A 15,361-nucleotide genomic window follows, 5' to 3' on the forward strand; every position below is an offset into this window, starting at 1 on the left:
GAAATCTTCGCCATCCATTGTAGCAAGCATCATGGCTCCACCAGAGAATACCTTCTTAACTACAAATGACCTTTCGTATGTGGGAGTCCATTTTCCTCTAGGATCACCTTGTGGTAGAATGATACACTTTATCACCAAGTCGCCCATCTGATACACCTGTCTCTTGACTTTTTTATTAAATGCCTGGGTCATGCGCTTCTGATATATCTGTCCATGACAAACAACCGCAAGTCTCTTTTCATCAATCAAATTTATCTGATCGAGTCGAGTCTGAATCCATTCATCTTCATCTAATCTTGCATCTTTCATAATTCTTAAAGAGGGAATATGAACTTCCACTGGTAAAACGACTTCCATTCCGTAGACTAAAGAGAAAGGAGTTGCCCCTGTCGAAGTGCGTACTGAAGTGCGATAACCATGAAGAGCAAATGGTAACATCTCATGCCAGTCTTTGTATGTTACTGTCATCTTTTGTATAATCTTCTTAATATTCTTATTAGCAGCTTCTACGACGCCATTCATCTTTGGCCGGTACGGAGAAGAGTTATGGTGTTTTATTTTGAACTGCGTGCAGAGTTCAGTAATCATCTTGTTATTCAAATTAGTACCATTATCAGTGATAACTCTTTCAGGAGAGAGCAGGTTTCTCAAATATATATTTGATAGGATCCATCTTAGAAATCAATAAAGTGGTATGATTCAACATATACTGTCTTAGTCGGCGAACAGCCCAAGCCAAAGCACATCAAGTTTTCTCAAGCAGTGAGTATCTTGTTTCACAGTCAGTAAACTTTTTGCTAAAGTAGTATATTGCATGCTCTTTTCGTCCAGACTCGTCATGTTGCCCCAGCACACACCCCATTGAATTTTCTAACACGGTCAAATACATGATTATAGATCTTCCTTCAACTGGTGGCATCAGAATTGGAGGTTCTTGGAGATACTTCTTGATTTTTCTCAGCAATTTGAAGATGGGTTTGCAAGTAGTAGTCAAATGGGAGATAAATCGGGCAATGTAATTCAAGCGTCCCAAGAAACCTCTAACTTCTTTCTTGTCTACTTCAGTACCCAGATTTACAATTTCAATCGACTCCTCATGCGGCTGAATAGTCTTTTCTTCTTGCAGTAAAAGTCTGGCAAGCTCTCCCGGTACTTCGCAATCTTCCTCATTTCCACCCTCGGCTTGGTAGATCGGATTTTCAAAGTCATAATTAACAGTAGCATAATTATTATCAACAGGATCCAGAGTGGATATGGATCTGCAATTGGTTATGTGAGTGTGTGTAAGAAAACATAGCTTATTCGGAAGATGACAGGAAAGATAAAGAGCGCAATATTTGAATGCAAAAGGTCCATTGATTTATTGAATGTGAATATGCTTATGAAAATGACAAAACCCATGAAAAATTAGCTATTGTGCCCCGGGTATAGACACGGTGCTTTTTAAAAAATTACAAAATTTGAAACACTAAAATAGCAATAACAATCACTCTTGACTAAAGGAAATCGGGATAGTGTCTTCAGCCTTCCAATTATTGAGTCCTTCACCAATTGTTGAGAAAATCCAGCTATCTAAGTCGCAATCACTATCAGCATCTTCTACAACATTAATCTGATCTTTGACCATCTTTTCAGAGCTAAACCCCAGGCCAGATTTATCAGACTTGTACGGTACATCGATCAGTTGACCGCAGCCAGTACGCCCACCATTTTCAACCACGGCTTGAGCATCTTTCAGAGAAATCATAGCAGGAGGAACACGAATAACCTTGGGCACACGGGAAGCTGGCTTAAGGACAGAACTGGTCGGTGGAACTACTTCAAATGACTGAGAAGGAGTCTCAAAGAATTCACCATCCATCTCGACGTATCTGAAGGCATGCACACTACTGACCATATACTCTTCTTCTCCATACACAGTGACAATCTTGCCCTCTATTGGATACCTCAGCTTTTGATGGAGGGACGAAGCTACCGCACTTGCCTCATGGATCCAAGGGCGTCCCAGCAAGCAGGAATAGGCAGGACGAATGTTCATTACGTAAAAGGTAGTGTTGAAGACTTGAGGTCCTATCTTGATAGGGAGAACCACTTCACCATGGACAACACTCTTCGCACCATCGTAAGCACGCACCACAACGTCACTAGGTTTCAGTTCAATGCTTTTACAGTCAAGCTTATCGAGCACAACTTTCGGTAGCACATTCAAAGAAGAGCCATTGTCCATCAACACATGAGACAAGGTGATCCCCTTACACTCAATGGAGATATGCAGAGCTTTATTGTGATTCTTTCCTGCTGGTGTCAGGTCAGCATCAGAAAAGCCTATGCCATTATCAACAGCCAAGTTAGCAACATAATTTTCTAACTGATCGACAGATGTCTCCTGAGGTACATGAGCGGTCTTCAAGAATTTTATCAACGCATTGGCATGAGATTCAGAAGATAACAACAAGGATAACATCGGAATTTTAGACGGAGTATGCCCCAGCTGTTCTACCACATCAAAATCACTCTTACGGATGATTTTCAGCATTTCTTCCATTTCCTGCTTGGCAACATCTTCGGTAGTAACTTCGACTGGTGTCTTTGACTGAGAAGGATTGATTACTGGTCTCTTTCCTCGAGTTTCAGGGGAGGGAGGTGAGATTTCTGGAGAGAAGATCCTTCCATTTCGAGTAATTTTACTAGTCTCAACAATGTCAACGTCATTAGGATTAGTAGAATTATTATCTTGCTTTATGCCGTGGATGTAAACATCACCTCCATAATTCCACGGAATGGCTTTGCTTGAGGAATACGGTACCGGGCCAGGTGCAGTAATAATTAGGGGAGCTACCTTGGGCTCAGCAGTAATCTTCACAGGCACTCTAGCGGTAATCTTCACTGGAACTTTGGACCTAGCAATCACAAATATTTCTTCAATAGGGTTTTCCACCTTAGGAATCTTTTCAAAGAGAATTGTACGATCATCCATCAGCCGTTGAATACTGTTGGTGTAAGCCCTAGAGGCCAATACTTTTGGTACTTGTATCGAATTATTTATTAATAATAAAAGGCATTTTCTTTATTATGGTTATTTAATAAAGTCCCTAGAATAGCTAGTCCGTTTAATGTATTAAGTGTGACTTAATCATGAGAACACATTAAACATAAGGACACTATTCTTAAAGTATCCGTAGTCGAGCTTTAGTGTGAAGTGGGATAACATTAAAGCATTAAGACTATTATGTTTGTAGACTGATGATCACATCTCATGGATCATGGATAAAGAGTTATCAAGTCTTAAACATAGGTATGAATATTAGAAGTAATATTTATACCGGATTGACCCGCTATGAGAATACTATATAGAAAGTTATGCAAAGTGTCATAAGTTATTCTCATGGTGATAATAGTGTATACCACTCTTCGACCTGAAACCACTATGGATCCTAGATGTGGAGTCGAGTGCTTTATTGCTGATCCAACGTTGTCAGTAACTGGATAACCATAAAGACAGTTGATGGGTACTCCACGAAGCATGCTGAGGGACATGAGTGACCTAGATGGAATTTGCCCATCCTGCATAACAAGATAAATGTCTATGGGCCCAATATTGAACTGGACAAGGATGACACGGTCTATGCCTTGTGTTCAATATAGACATAAGGGCAAAAGGGTAATTATACACATAAGTATTATCACAGAAGGTTTTGTCAGATCACATGACATTTTCGTGTCTTGGGTAGCAGTGATGTGTTGCTAGATACCGCTCACTGTTTATTATGTTAAATGCGTGATTTAATATAATTGCCAACGTCACGAAAACCTACAGGGTCACACACAAAGGACGAATTGATGAGAGATAGAGTGACTAAGGAATACCGTAAGGTACGGTGCCCTTAAGTGAATTATAGAACATCGTAAGGTACGGTGTACTTGAGTAGAATACGAAATATGGTAAGGTACCATGGGCTTAAGTGATTTTGGGCATATTATAAGATATGGGCCAAAATACACTTAAGTGGGCTTTTTAGCTTGAAGCTCACACAAGTGGTTCTATAAATAGAACCCTTGTGCAGAAGCATTCATAGCGGTTGCATTATCTTCGTTTTCTCTCTCTCTCTCTCTCTCTCTCACTCAAAGCCTTCATTCGTACCAGCTAGCACTGAGATTGAAGGAATCCGTTCGTGTGGACTGAGTAGAGACGTTGTCATCGTTCAACGTTCGTGATCGCTCCGTGGATCTGCATCAAAGGTTTTGATCGTCACAAGAGATCTGCACCAAAGGTTTCAATCGTTACAAGAGGTAAATATTCTATCACTGATCATGACCATTCGTAAGGATCTCTAAAGGAGAAAATTTTAATTTCCGATGCGTTTTGGATCGCAATTCTCCTTCAAATACCATTCCTCAACTTCAAGCAATCATTGGGTCGGAGTATACAGAGATCGCAATTTTCAGCACAACCTGGAAATAAACCAGCTTGCAATAAATTCTTCTTGATGATCAGGAGAGGAGATGCTAAATCAGCTACATTAGTAATGTGAGAATTGTCATCCACAACATTAACAGTCTTGTCATGATTAGGCATAAGAGCAGTGATGACATTAGGAGTCTCCGGAGGATCAAATTCGATTTCTCCAACGTCGATCATATCCTGAATCTTATTCTTCAACAACCAACAATCGTTTGTATCATGCCCGGGGCTATCGGCGTGATATGCGCACCTGGCATTGGGATTATAACGAGGAGAAGTAGTGTTGGGATTTGCAGGAGGATCTCTGAGGGTAATTAAATTTGCTTTTAGCATACCCTGCAGTGCTTGTGCTAAAGTCATATTAATCTTGGTAAACTGCCTTCTTGGCCCGTCTTGTCTGATTTGGAAGTTTTGAGATGGTTAGTACAATGCCATGATGTCATGATGTCATGATGTGATGATGTCATGATGTTATGATGTTATGATGTTATGATGTGATGATATTATGATGTTATGATGTTATGATGTGATGATGTTATGATGTTATGATGTTAAGTAAGTAACAAACACAAACAAGTCACACCGCAATTATTCCTAGGTTTTAAGGCTTGCATGAGTTCCATAGGTAAGTACCCTCCCCACTGAAGTTTGGTTGGTTCAACCTGTCCTAGAATAGTAACCGTGTTCTAGAAGGATCTCAAATCATCGACCTTTCCTTAAGTCCACTTCAGTGCAACACCAAGCGGTTGACCAAAGTTTCCTTAAAGTCCAATCTCAAAGAGTGTAGTATCGAGTATCAACCAACCCCAGTCGGAACCGAAGTCAGTTATCTCACTACTTTCTAATGGCTAGGATGAGTCAATTAGGGTTCTAAAGGTCTGGTTAATGTTTTGATGACACCACGCAGACGCCAAATTTTTCCTCAAGTAAACATGAGGAACATCAGGACATCCAAAGTGTCACATTAATAGTAGCCATCATTTTAACCATTCCAGTATACGCCGGACAGTCGCGATGATCTCTTTCTACTTACCTAAGGTACACTAGATCCGGGTGTAGGATCTTTCACTCAAGCATAGAATACCCAAACAATCCCCTTAACAGTAAATCAGACAAGGAAACAATCCGAAAACATAAGTGATCTTATCTTTTAAGGTAACCTCTCTTTTTAAGATATTCCCCAGCAGAGTCGCCAGTTCTGTGATACGGTGAACTGACTTTGTGTTTTTGCTTTGAAAAACAATGTTGCGGATAGCAAGAGTCGCCACCGACTTTTCTTTTATCCAATAAGGAAAGGCGGAAAAGAACAGGAAAGACCTTGATTAGATTTTGAGTTTGGGAGGTACATTATACAAAGGGAAGGTGTTAGCACCCTTTGTATCCATGGTTATCCATGAGCTCTTAATTGCTTAACTCACTTATGTTTTCCTTGTTTGAGAAAGTGTTTGAGAAATATGGTGTGTTTAGAAAATATTTTGAAAGGAGAGTTTAACTTTGTAATGATTCTTGTACGAATGTATACAAAGTGTTTATCTCGTTTGATTTTGAAAGATGTTTAGAAAAATATAACTCGTTGATGATTCTGGTGCGAATGTATACCAAGTGGTGATTTTCTAAAAGATGTTTTGAAAAGTGTGAGGTGTGAAAAGTATTTTAAGCTATGAGCAAGCATTTAAGAGTTATACCTAACTAAGGTCTTTATAGGTATTTCCTATCCTTAGGAGGGTAAAACTGTCCTTACTATTGAGAAGTAAGTAGTCTTATCCTTTGGATGTAAAGGGACATCGGGGGGTCGTCGATTGGTCATTGAAGGCAACATTTGTAAGGATACCTTAGCATTCGAAGAGACAATTATCATTTAATCGTAGGCTACAACGAAGGGTCATCGAGGGACAAAGTCATATATTCGAAGGCAACGTTCGAGGGACAAGGTCATATAGGGGCATTGACCTTTTGATCGAAGGGACTATGACTTATCTGTTTAGGGATGATGATGATTTAATCGAAAAGGGTCTTTGCTAAGGGTATCCCCACATTCGCGGGACATGACCGTAATATCGTAAGACAACAAAGAGAGGGATAAGATCACGTATTCGAAGGCGATGTAATTAGCCAAGTAATCAGAATAAATCTCCACGATGATATCCCACAAATAAAGTGGAATGCCAAGCTATCTCTTCAAGAGTCACGGGAGCCCTTACAAAAACTCAGCAAACATGTTAGAATAACGGGATGGGGTGCAATCAAGAGTTGCACCGAACAAAAGAATCATAGCAATAATAGTGTCAGGCAAACAACGTACAAATGCAATAGAAAACATGTCAAACCAATACAGAACAGGTCAGAATGCAAACAGAAAAAAAACAACTACTGTCATGTTCGCTACTGCCTCACCTAGCGAAGGCCTGGCGAACCCTCGCTACATGTTCGCTTAGCGAGGTGCTAGCGAACGACTGCGGGTTCTGGGTTCTTCTTTGATACTGGTACGATTTCGGAAACCCCAAACCCTATGACATCCATTACAGAAATTGCGTGATCGAATATTCAAAGTATAGCTTTACACATTTATGCATATACAAACCCACATGCAAAACCTAACGATATTCGCCTTTCCAAATTCAACCATAACGCCTCATACATTTAGAAATTTCAAATTGGGAGCTTATGGTAGTGGGAATAGGGAAAACCTGATTGGAGGGATCGGAGGAAATTGAATTTGCACCGTTGGGTTTGCAGGGCAATCTTAGGGTTTATGCCTGATAGGGTTGGTGGAGGTAACCTTTGTGCAGATGAGTTCTCTGAATTAGCTTCTAGGGTTTTCTCCGTTGTTTTTCTGATCTCCTCTTGTCTCCCTTTTTCTAATGAAGTTCTGGAATTTATAGCTGATTTTTTGTGTCTTGGTGGGCTCAGACTGAAGGCAATTCAGGCCCAGAATTTTTGTATATCCGCAAGCTTCGCTAGGCGAGTGAGCTAGCGAAGGGTTCGCTAGGCGAACACTCAGCGAGTGTTCCAGCGAATGCTCCCAGACTTGGATAAAAGCATAGCTAGTACTTACTCGCTAGGCGAGCAGCTAGCGAGCAGGTAACGAGCATTCCAGTAGCAAAATCAACAAGGTTCGCTGGGGCGAAGGAGAAAGCGTGGGCTTCGCCTAGCGTAGGTTTTGCTCGCCTAGCGAGCATGACAGTTCAGGTCATCTTCTGGATTTGGTAGCCTGTGCGCTGGATCTTTGATCCTTTGAAAAATGAATAGACCTCTGTTGAAAGTATAAAAATTAACAGGTGAATTTTGGGGTATGACAATATGAAAAAACCAATTGCAATGGTTTAGATTGCAATTATCTTTACAAAACAATTTGAATTACTTCAACACAAACATAATTTTCGGTTTATTAAATTGCCAACTAAGTGTATTATCAAATTATAAAGAGTGTGTGTGTGATATATATATATATATATATATATATATATATATATATATATATATATATATATATATATATATATATATATATATATATATATATATATATATATATATATATATAGATAGAGAATAGATATAGAGAGAGAGATAGAGAGAGACAGAGAGAGAGAGAGAGAGAGAGAGAGAGAGAGAGAGAGAGAGAGAGAGAGAGAGAGAGAGAGAGAGAGAGAGAGAGAGAGAGAGAGAGAGAGAGAGAGATGATTTATTTAGGAATTTCGCCAATTGTCCTCACTATGGGTACGTCTTACCCCAATTCCAAATAGAATTGAGATATATAATTAAACTTTGCAAGAGTTGTTTACAAGAGAAAAAGTAGCAACCCAAACCTCCGTCCTATGTTTGATGTTGATCATAACTTATCTGCCCTTGATGTTAAGCAAGATCAAGTGACCCAAGACTTCCTCCGGTTATAGCTACTCCTTTGACATAATCCCGTTCTTCAAAGATTTCACTTGGCTGAACCCTCATTGTCAAATCTTATACAAAAACTCCCAAATCAACCTTGATCTTGGAGAAAAAAACCTAACTGGTTTTATCAATGAAACCCCCAAAGAATAATCAACCCAATTTGATTACAACAATCCTAAATTGGACCTTATCATATAATCTAGATGACACCCAACAAGAATGGTTATGTGTAATTGTTGTGTGTATGCATGGAAGAAGATTGAAGATGAAGAGAAAAATTCATTGTATGCTCTTGATTTCAATGTTGAGAAATGATGCATGAATGCATATTTATATGTGTGTGTAGAAGAAAAAATAACAAAAAGCATATTTTTTAGCAAAAATTACAAGTTTGAAAAATTAAAGCTGAATGGGTTGACCCAAAATGAGTGGGAGTTGACCCAAGCATCATAGGGGTCGACCTAAGCAGTATAAGGGTCGAGCCAAGTAATTCAAGGACTTTTGGTTTGTCAAGCATCAGTTGGAGTCGACCCTAAGAGATTATTGGTCGACCTACCCGAGCTCTGAGTCTACCCAAGAGCATGGTGTGTCGACCCAAACAAGGCAAAATCTTTTCCTTAAAAAACCTTAAGTATGGGTCGACCCAAAACACGTATGTGTCGACCAAAAACAATTTTTTTCTCATAAAACTCATTTTTTAACTTGCAAACATGATTCTAACCTATTTTTAAATATCCTATGATAAAAATGCACATCTAGACAGAGAGGAAGATCAAATATATACAAAGAGAGGATAACACACTCACAATGATGTCTCGTTAAAATTCATTCCCTTGTAGGGGAAAAGTGTCACCTTATTCTTTTATCAATATATTGACTAAGAAACAGAAATAGTTGAGGTATGCTTCATTGCCCTATTAGCTCGGAAACATAAAATGATTAGTTGTAGTAGTGCCTCTGATTCATTTAGTTCTAGGATCTGGGGATACGGTCTCCATTTAAGGATATGAGAATTCTTTGAAATTTATACATTCCTCGGTAAAATGATCTCAGCGTGTCAACTTCTAGTGGTAGCATGACGTCGCCACCATACATCATTCTGAAAAGTGTCTTTTTGGTGGAGAAATAAGGCATCATGAGATAAGACTATAAACCATGTGGCTCATATGACGATATTTTTAACCATAGTTAGAAAAAAGAAGGGCGAGATATAAAGAAAATAGGGATTAACTCAATAATAAATTAGAAGATGAGAATACCTCATATAATCATATAATTATTCAGACCATAAGTCCTTCATTTCCAGGATCCATTTGATAAAATAGACCAACATCTTCGTGTACCCTCCATTAATACCACGGAGATTTTACTTTCGCCTAGGAATACTAGCATTGGCGTAACCTTTATCATCCTGTATAATTTACCTGCTCCTATAGTGTACTTCGCTGCCAGTCTTCTTATCTTTCTTGCTTCATCTTCTTCTAGAGGTAGTTTTTTGTTAGTGAAGTATTGTACCACGGCAGTCCCAGGGGTCAAGATGAAGATATCTATATTTTGTTTGAATAGGGTGATGAGCTCTTTTTCTTCACTCTTTGATAGGGAGGTACCAAACTTTTTGGTTTGGAAGTCGTGTGGGGCGATCCAGACTTCTTTCAGATCTTTCGTGGGCATCAACATCTCCTATATGTACTCTTCTTCAAGGTCCAGATTGACTAAGTTTACTCCGTGGGGGTCAGGTCTTGGCAATGAGCATGTGATAATTGTTTTCATCTTTGTTCTAAGGCTATATTGATAACACTTTTTGGTTGTTTCCTGATCTTCTTTTACGACGTATATCCGCGATATATCTAAGGGTACTTCATAGTTAGGTAGAGTATGGATAATGTGACTTCTAAAACATTGAAGGCAGGGGGCGCCTGATGATAATTTTGTATGATAATTGGGAGTCCTCAACGTGGTATCTGACCTTTATTGACCCAAGGCAGTCTATCACTTTTAGGCCCCCCATTGCCACACTCCTTCGCATCCCTGGCCTTCCTCTCAATGTTACTATCCTCAATCTCTCTTTATTTAACATTTGGCCTTCGCCATAATCTCTTCCACGGAGTCTCGTTGAAGTGTCCAACTTTCAGTCTGTTTTGAAAGGCTCCCACAAACATTCTTTGTTAGAGTTGATTATCTTAATGGTGACCTTATTGAATCTCACCAGGTACTCTTGCAACGACTCGGAGTGTCCTTCGCGCATATTAAACAAACTGGCCGTGGACACCTTCCATTGTCAACGAGATTTGGCATCCTTAACCAGATACACGGTTGCTTACACAACATGATGAGGTTTCAAATAAAGGAGCACGTACGAATGTATACAATCACACACAAGGATATATTGTATAAACTAAGATTGAAAATCATTGAGTTTATTACAGATATTGCTATGACAACAAACAAACAAACAAATGAAGTAATAGAGACTATACAGTATTTAGTATCATACAATAATGAATAAGTTAACTTCAGCCTCCTCTATTTTTAGATTGGGAAGGCTAGGCTTGAAATGTTCCCAACATTCAGCAGTCTCTTGGTCACATATTAAATACTTTAAACTCTCAAGTTTTGTGACTGACATTGGCAATGTTGAAAAACCAGTCATGTGAAGCTCTTTTAGATTATGCAACTCTCCAAATTCTTCTGGTAAACTGTGAAGGCTTGCACAACCTGATACATCAAGAAAATGTAGCTCATGAAGATTTCCAATTGAAGCTGGCATCTCACCCAACTCAGCGCAAGAACTAAGTCTTAATACTTTCAAATTCTCGAGGTTTCCAATTTCTTGCGGCGGCCCAAGGAAGTTAATGCACCTTGTGATACTGAGCTTCTTGAGGGAAGTAATATAACAAAACCCAGCAGGAAGTGTTACTAAATCTTTGCAATAATCAATACACAGTTCTTCCAGATTTGGGAGTACCTCTGAAATTGAAACCGCGTCACTTTGAAAATCATGTCTTGTTTTGCAATTGTAAAGGGACAACTTTCGCAGACTATTCAATGTGCAAAGAGAAGGAACTGAAACCTGTTGCAATCTGATTATTCTAAGATTGGGTAGACAATCAAGTATCTCAAAATTGTCTAGTTCAGCAAAGCTGAAACCATTATAATTCGTGATTATCAAAACTTTCAGTTTAGTCATTTTCTTTATGCAATCTGGTAAGGTATACTTATCGGTATGAAGATTCAAGATCAGAACCTCAACTTGTTCAACTTTCACAATATTGCTCCAATCTGGAGTCAACATTTTGTCTGCAAGAACATTACATATCGTGTCAAGAGTGAAAATAATGAGTGTGTGTGCACGCGCGCAAATATGTATGTATTTTTAGAGCGGAATAGTTAACTGACCAGTTGATATGGACAACGTGCGAGCATTGGTATTTTGCTGGTTTTGTTGGTCCCTACTATTTTCATTAATGTCAAAAATCAATCTTTCCCTTTGTTCATATGGTTTCTTTCTGGCTTGAATAATAGCTATCTCCTTAAGAAGATCATGTTGACTAAGGAAATGGTGGTTGTAGTAATTGTCAATGTGACTTGTCACTTTCCTGATTAAGAAGCAAATGTTATAACTATATACAATCCTAAAATATCTTCTTTATATTAACAGAATGAAAATAAAGAAGTTAATTAATGTACCTTGCCACTACAAGATTGGTCAAATGCATGTTGTCTAATTCATGAACAAAGTTCATTCCATCTATGCTGTCGTCGTCTAGGTCATTCAGTTCTGTCCACATGTCAATGAGGGCAGAAACAGGTATATTTTTGTCTTGAAAAAATAATCCAAGGTCCATGAAGCAATCCTTGATGATGGGATTATTTTCCAATGTATCTTCCAAATACTTTTGCAGGTAATTAAGTAAATCGGGACTAGAATATGCAATAGAATGACCTTTGGACAACAACTTCACCTTTTTTTTCCACACCGCAATCGGTTGCCTACAGAGTGATCCACCGACCAATTTAAGGGCTAGCGGAGAACCCCAGCAACTGTTTGCTACCTATAAATGAATGCAATTACTATTGAGGTTTTTATCATATTGAAATCTTGCTACAATTCAGTGTAAGCAAACCACCAACACTATCTTCTACAAACCTGTTGTACATATTCTTCATCAGGAACATAAGTTCCTCTTTTTCCATCATTCGGTAGCGCAAAGTGACTGAAAAGAGTAACTGCATCATCAATGCTAAGTGGCTTTAAGGACAATGTTTCAAACCGTGGGATCACGACTCTAGAAGTTATCAAAATTTTACAATATGGAACATGAGCCTGTAACGTCTGAACAAAGGATTCTAAGCCTGGGCAAACATTGTCAAGAACCAACATCACTGGACAACTTTCCCCAATTTTCATGAGCAAACTGCTAAATTGTTTAACCGCATCCTCATCGTCTACGGGGCAAGGCTCATCATATCCATAATGTTGAAACAAATTCTGCACAATGCTCTTCAAATTCGGAGTTTTTGACAAGAACAATATATTTTTTCCAAATACACCTAGTCAAAACAAACAAACAAACAGGATTCTTAAATATCATGTTCAGTGTCATTTTCAAAAAGACGTCCTTATTGTTCTGGACTGGCCGAAATAGTCCTATATTGCTTGGAAATCGAGACTAAGGGTAGTCCTATATTGCTGGTACGGACTTGAGGTCGACCAGAACAGAATAAATGAATGAATTACATAAATAAATACACAAGTAGTAAAAGTGATACGCTTTCAATTGAAGTTTTATATGTTACCTCTAACTTGTTCATCCCAACATAGCAGCGAAGCTAAAGTGGTTTTCCCTGATCCAGCCAAGCCGGTTAACACACGTACAGACCCGTCTTTACTGAGCAGCCAATTCTTCAACTGATTAAAAGGAAAATCCAACCCAACAGTGAAATGAGGTTTTAGAGGAGGATCACAAGACCTGTTGAATTGTCTCCCCTTGATATCTGTAACTATGGACAGTGTCTCTTTAACATCTCTTGCCATAGTAATCGGAGTAACAAGACTACTTGATCTAGCAATTTTCTCTTCCTTATCATGAAGCTCTCCTTGATAACAAGGCAAACAACAACATTTCCACCAAGGGACGTTGGAGAGTTTGTTAACTGATTCTTTCCCTTGTTCAATTTCTTGTATTAGCCTCTCTGTCTCTTCTGTTGGACGATCCAATTTCCCGTCCAACAGTTTCATTTGTTCGGCTGCTGGCATGATGCGATGCACAAGAGAGGCGAGGTTTTTGCGTGTTTTTCTGAAATTCCAAGCTTTGGATATCTGGTTTGTGATTGGTTTACTCCCTTCTTGAAACACTGCACCAAGAACAGCTCCTTCAACCAACCCTCCTGCCATCAATCAACACTCGTTGATGAAGAAACTCCAGAAATGTGAGCAAGTTGCTTTCAAAAAACTAACAAGTGTTCAACTAGTTATATCTATGATGATGCAAATTTTATTTTCTTTCTAGAAATATATAAAGACATATACTTAAATGTTAAGAATAAAAAGAAAAAGAAGTGTGAAAGGTTAAAAGATAGTCAACTGAAAAACTGTTGTGAACTTTTTTGTCCGCGTGTTGTTCAATTGAAAGTTATGTTACTCAAGTCATTGGACTAATGTGTGGAGAGTAGTCATAGTTGGGAAGGTTCCAATTTAAAACAAATTCATGGATTGTGAATATGTACAGAATTTGGTAAAATAAATTTAAGTATTAATCATAACCGTTACTTGGTAGTTATGAGTTGGAATTATTTATTACTCCATCCTTCCGAGAATATAAAAAAGAATTGTTATGCAATTAGAAAATGTTTATGGTCACTTCATTCATATAACCAATCCAGAACTAACTTATAACAATTTATTATAATCCAATATTATAATCAATTTGTTCAAGGGCCGTGACAAACTCCAAATAGAAAGGCGCACAAAATAGGTAGGCTTTCACTCTTCAGAAGTAGACAATCATCCTCCGACGCATCAATCATCGTCCAATTCAATCAGATGATTGTCCGCACAGCGCGCCGAATCACAAGCGTACAGTTTCAATCACATTTGATAAATAAGGAGAAACCTGTTCTTTCAGGGTATTCAACTTCATTCTCACTCTGACATTACTTCTCATTCTCTCACCGATTTGAGCGTTGGAGTCCTAACATTCCAGTTCCACCTTGTTTCGTCCCATAAGAAATATTGCTCAACTGGAGTGAGACACAACTCCACCACCTCATCTTCTATTTCTAGTTTCTAACCAAACAGTGGCGCCGTATGTGGGAATCGACTTTTGATTTATGCTAATTTTCACGAAAAACCAACGTTTCTCTACCAAAGATCCATATCACAAGTCTCCTTTCGTGAAACTTCAATCTCCTCCTCAGATACATCTATTATTAAACTCATCGAGCATGGTGGCATCCAAAATCACTTGTGTTGGAAATCCACCACAACCTATGGAGAATTTTTATCAATCTTGATGAACAAGATTGTTATCACCCACACAATAACAATGAAAAAGAGAAGAACAATTGAGAAAGAAAATAAAGAACAATGGAGAAGAAGAATATTTTCTGCAGAGTTTCTCTCTACCCACAACCTGTGGAAAACTTCTTTATTCACTTTGCAACTGCAAAATTCTTTGAATACAATGTTATGAATACAATATTACAAGAATAAGGGTTACTCCCTCTATTTATAGATTTAGGTTAACTTACTCCCTAAGTCAAAGTCCAAAACTATAAAAGCCCAAAATAGTTAACAATATCAAAAATAGGCATAAGTCAAAATCCTGTGTGAAGTAACATGCTTCGACACTTCGACACACTAGTACAACTCGACACACTAGCTGATTCGACACTTCCTTGCTTCTGTCGAGCAACCTGCTTCGGCACAAGGAATTACAATTCAACACATCACTTAATTCATTGTGTCTAAGTTATCTACATTCATCATAGCTCTTAGTCCTCTGAACA

The 15,361-nt window shown here is 38.5% G+C and overlaps 1 protein-coding gene across 1 annotated transcript; it reads right to left on the minus strand.

The window, feature by feature from the left end:
• Positions 1–10,724: 10,724 nt before the first annotated feature.
• LOC127074480 (probable disease resistance protein At5g66900) lies at positions 10,725–13,871 on the minus strand. The gene is made up of 5 exons (XM_051015806.1): positions 13,151–13,871; positions 12,501–12,904; positions 12,041–12,405; positions 11,750–11,949; positions 10,725–11,650 (listed from the first exon to the last, which is right to left on the minus strand). Exons 1-5 carry the CDS (start codon positions 13,746–13,748, stop codon positions 10,842–10,844), a joined length of 2,376 nt encoding a protein of 791 aa, XP_050871763.1. The 5' UTR covers positions 13,749–13,871; the 3' UTR covers positions 10,725–10,841.
• Positions 13,872–15,361: the final 1,490 nt, after the last annotated feature.

Source organism: Lathyrus oleraceus, chromosome 4 (genome assembly GCF_024323335.1).
Source record: "Lathyrus oleraceus cultivar Zhongwan6 chromosome 4, CAAS_Psat_ZW6_1.0, whole genome shotgun sequence".
Classification (NCBI taxonomy): Eukaryota; Viridiplantae; Streptophyta; class Magnoliopsida; order Fabales; family Fabaceae; genus Lathyrus; species Lathyrus oleraceus.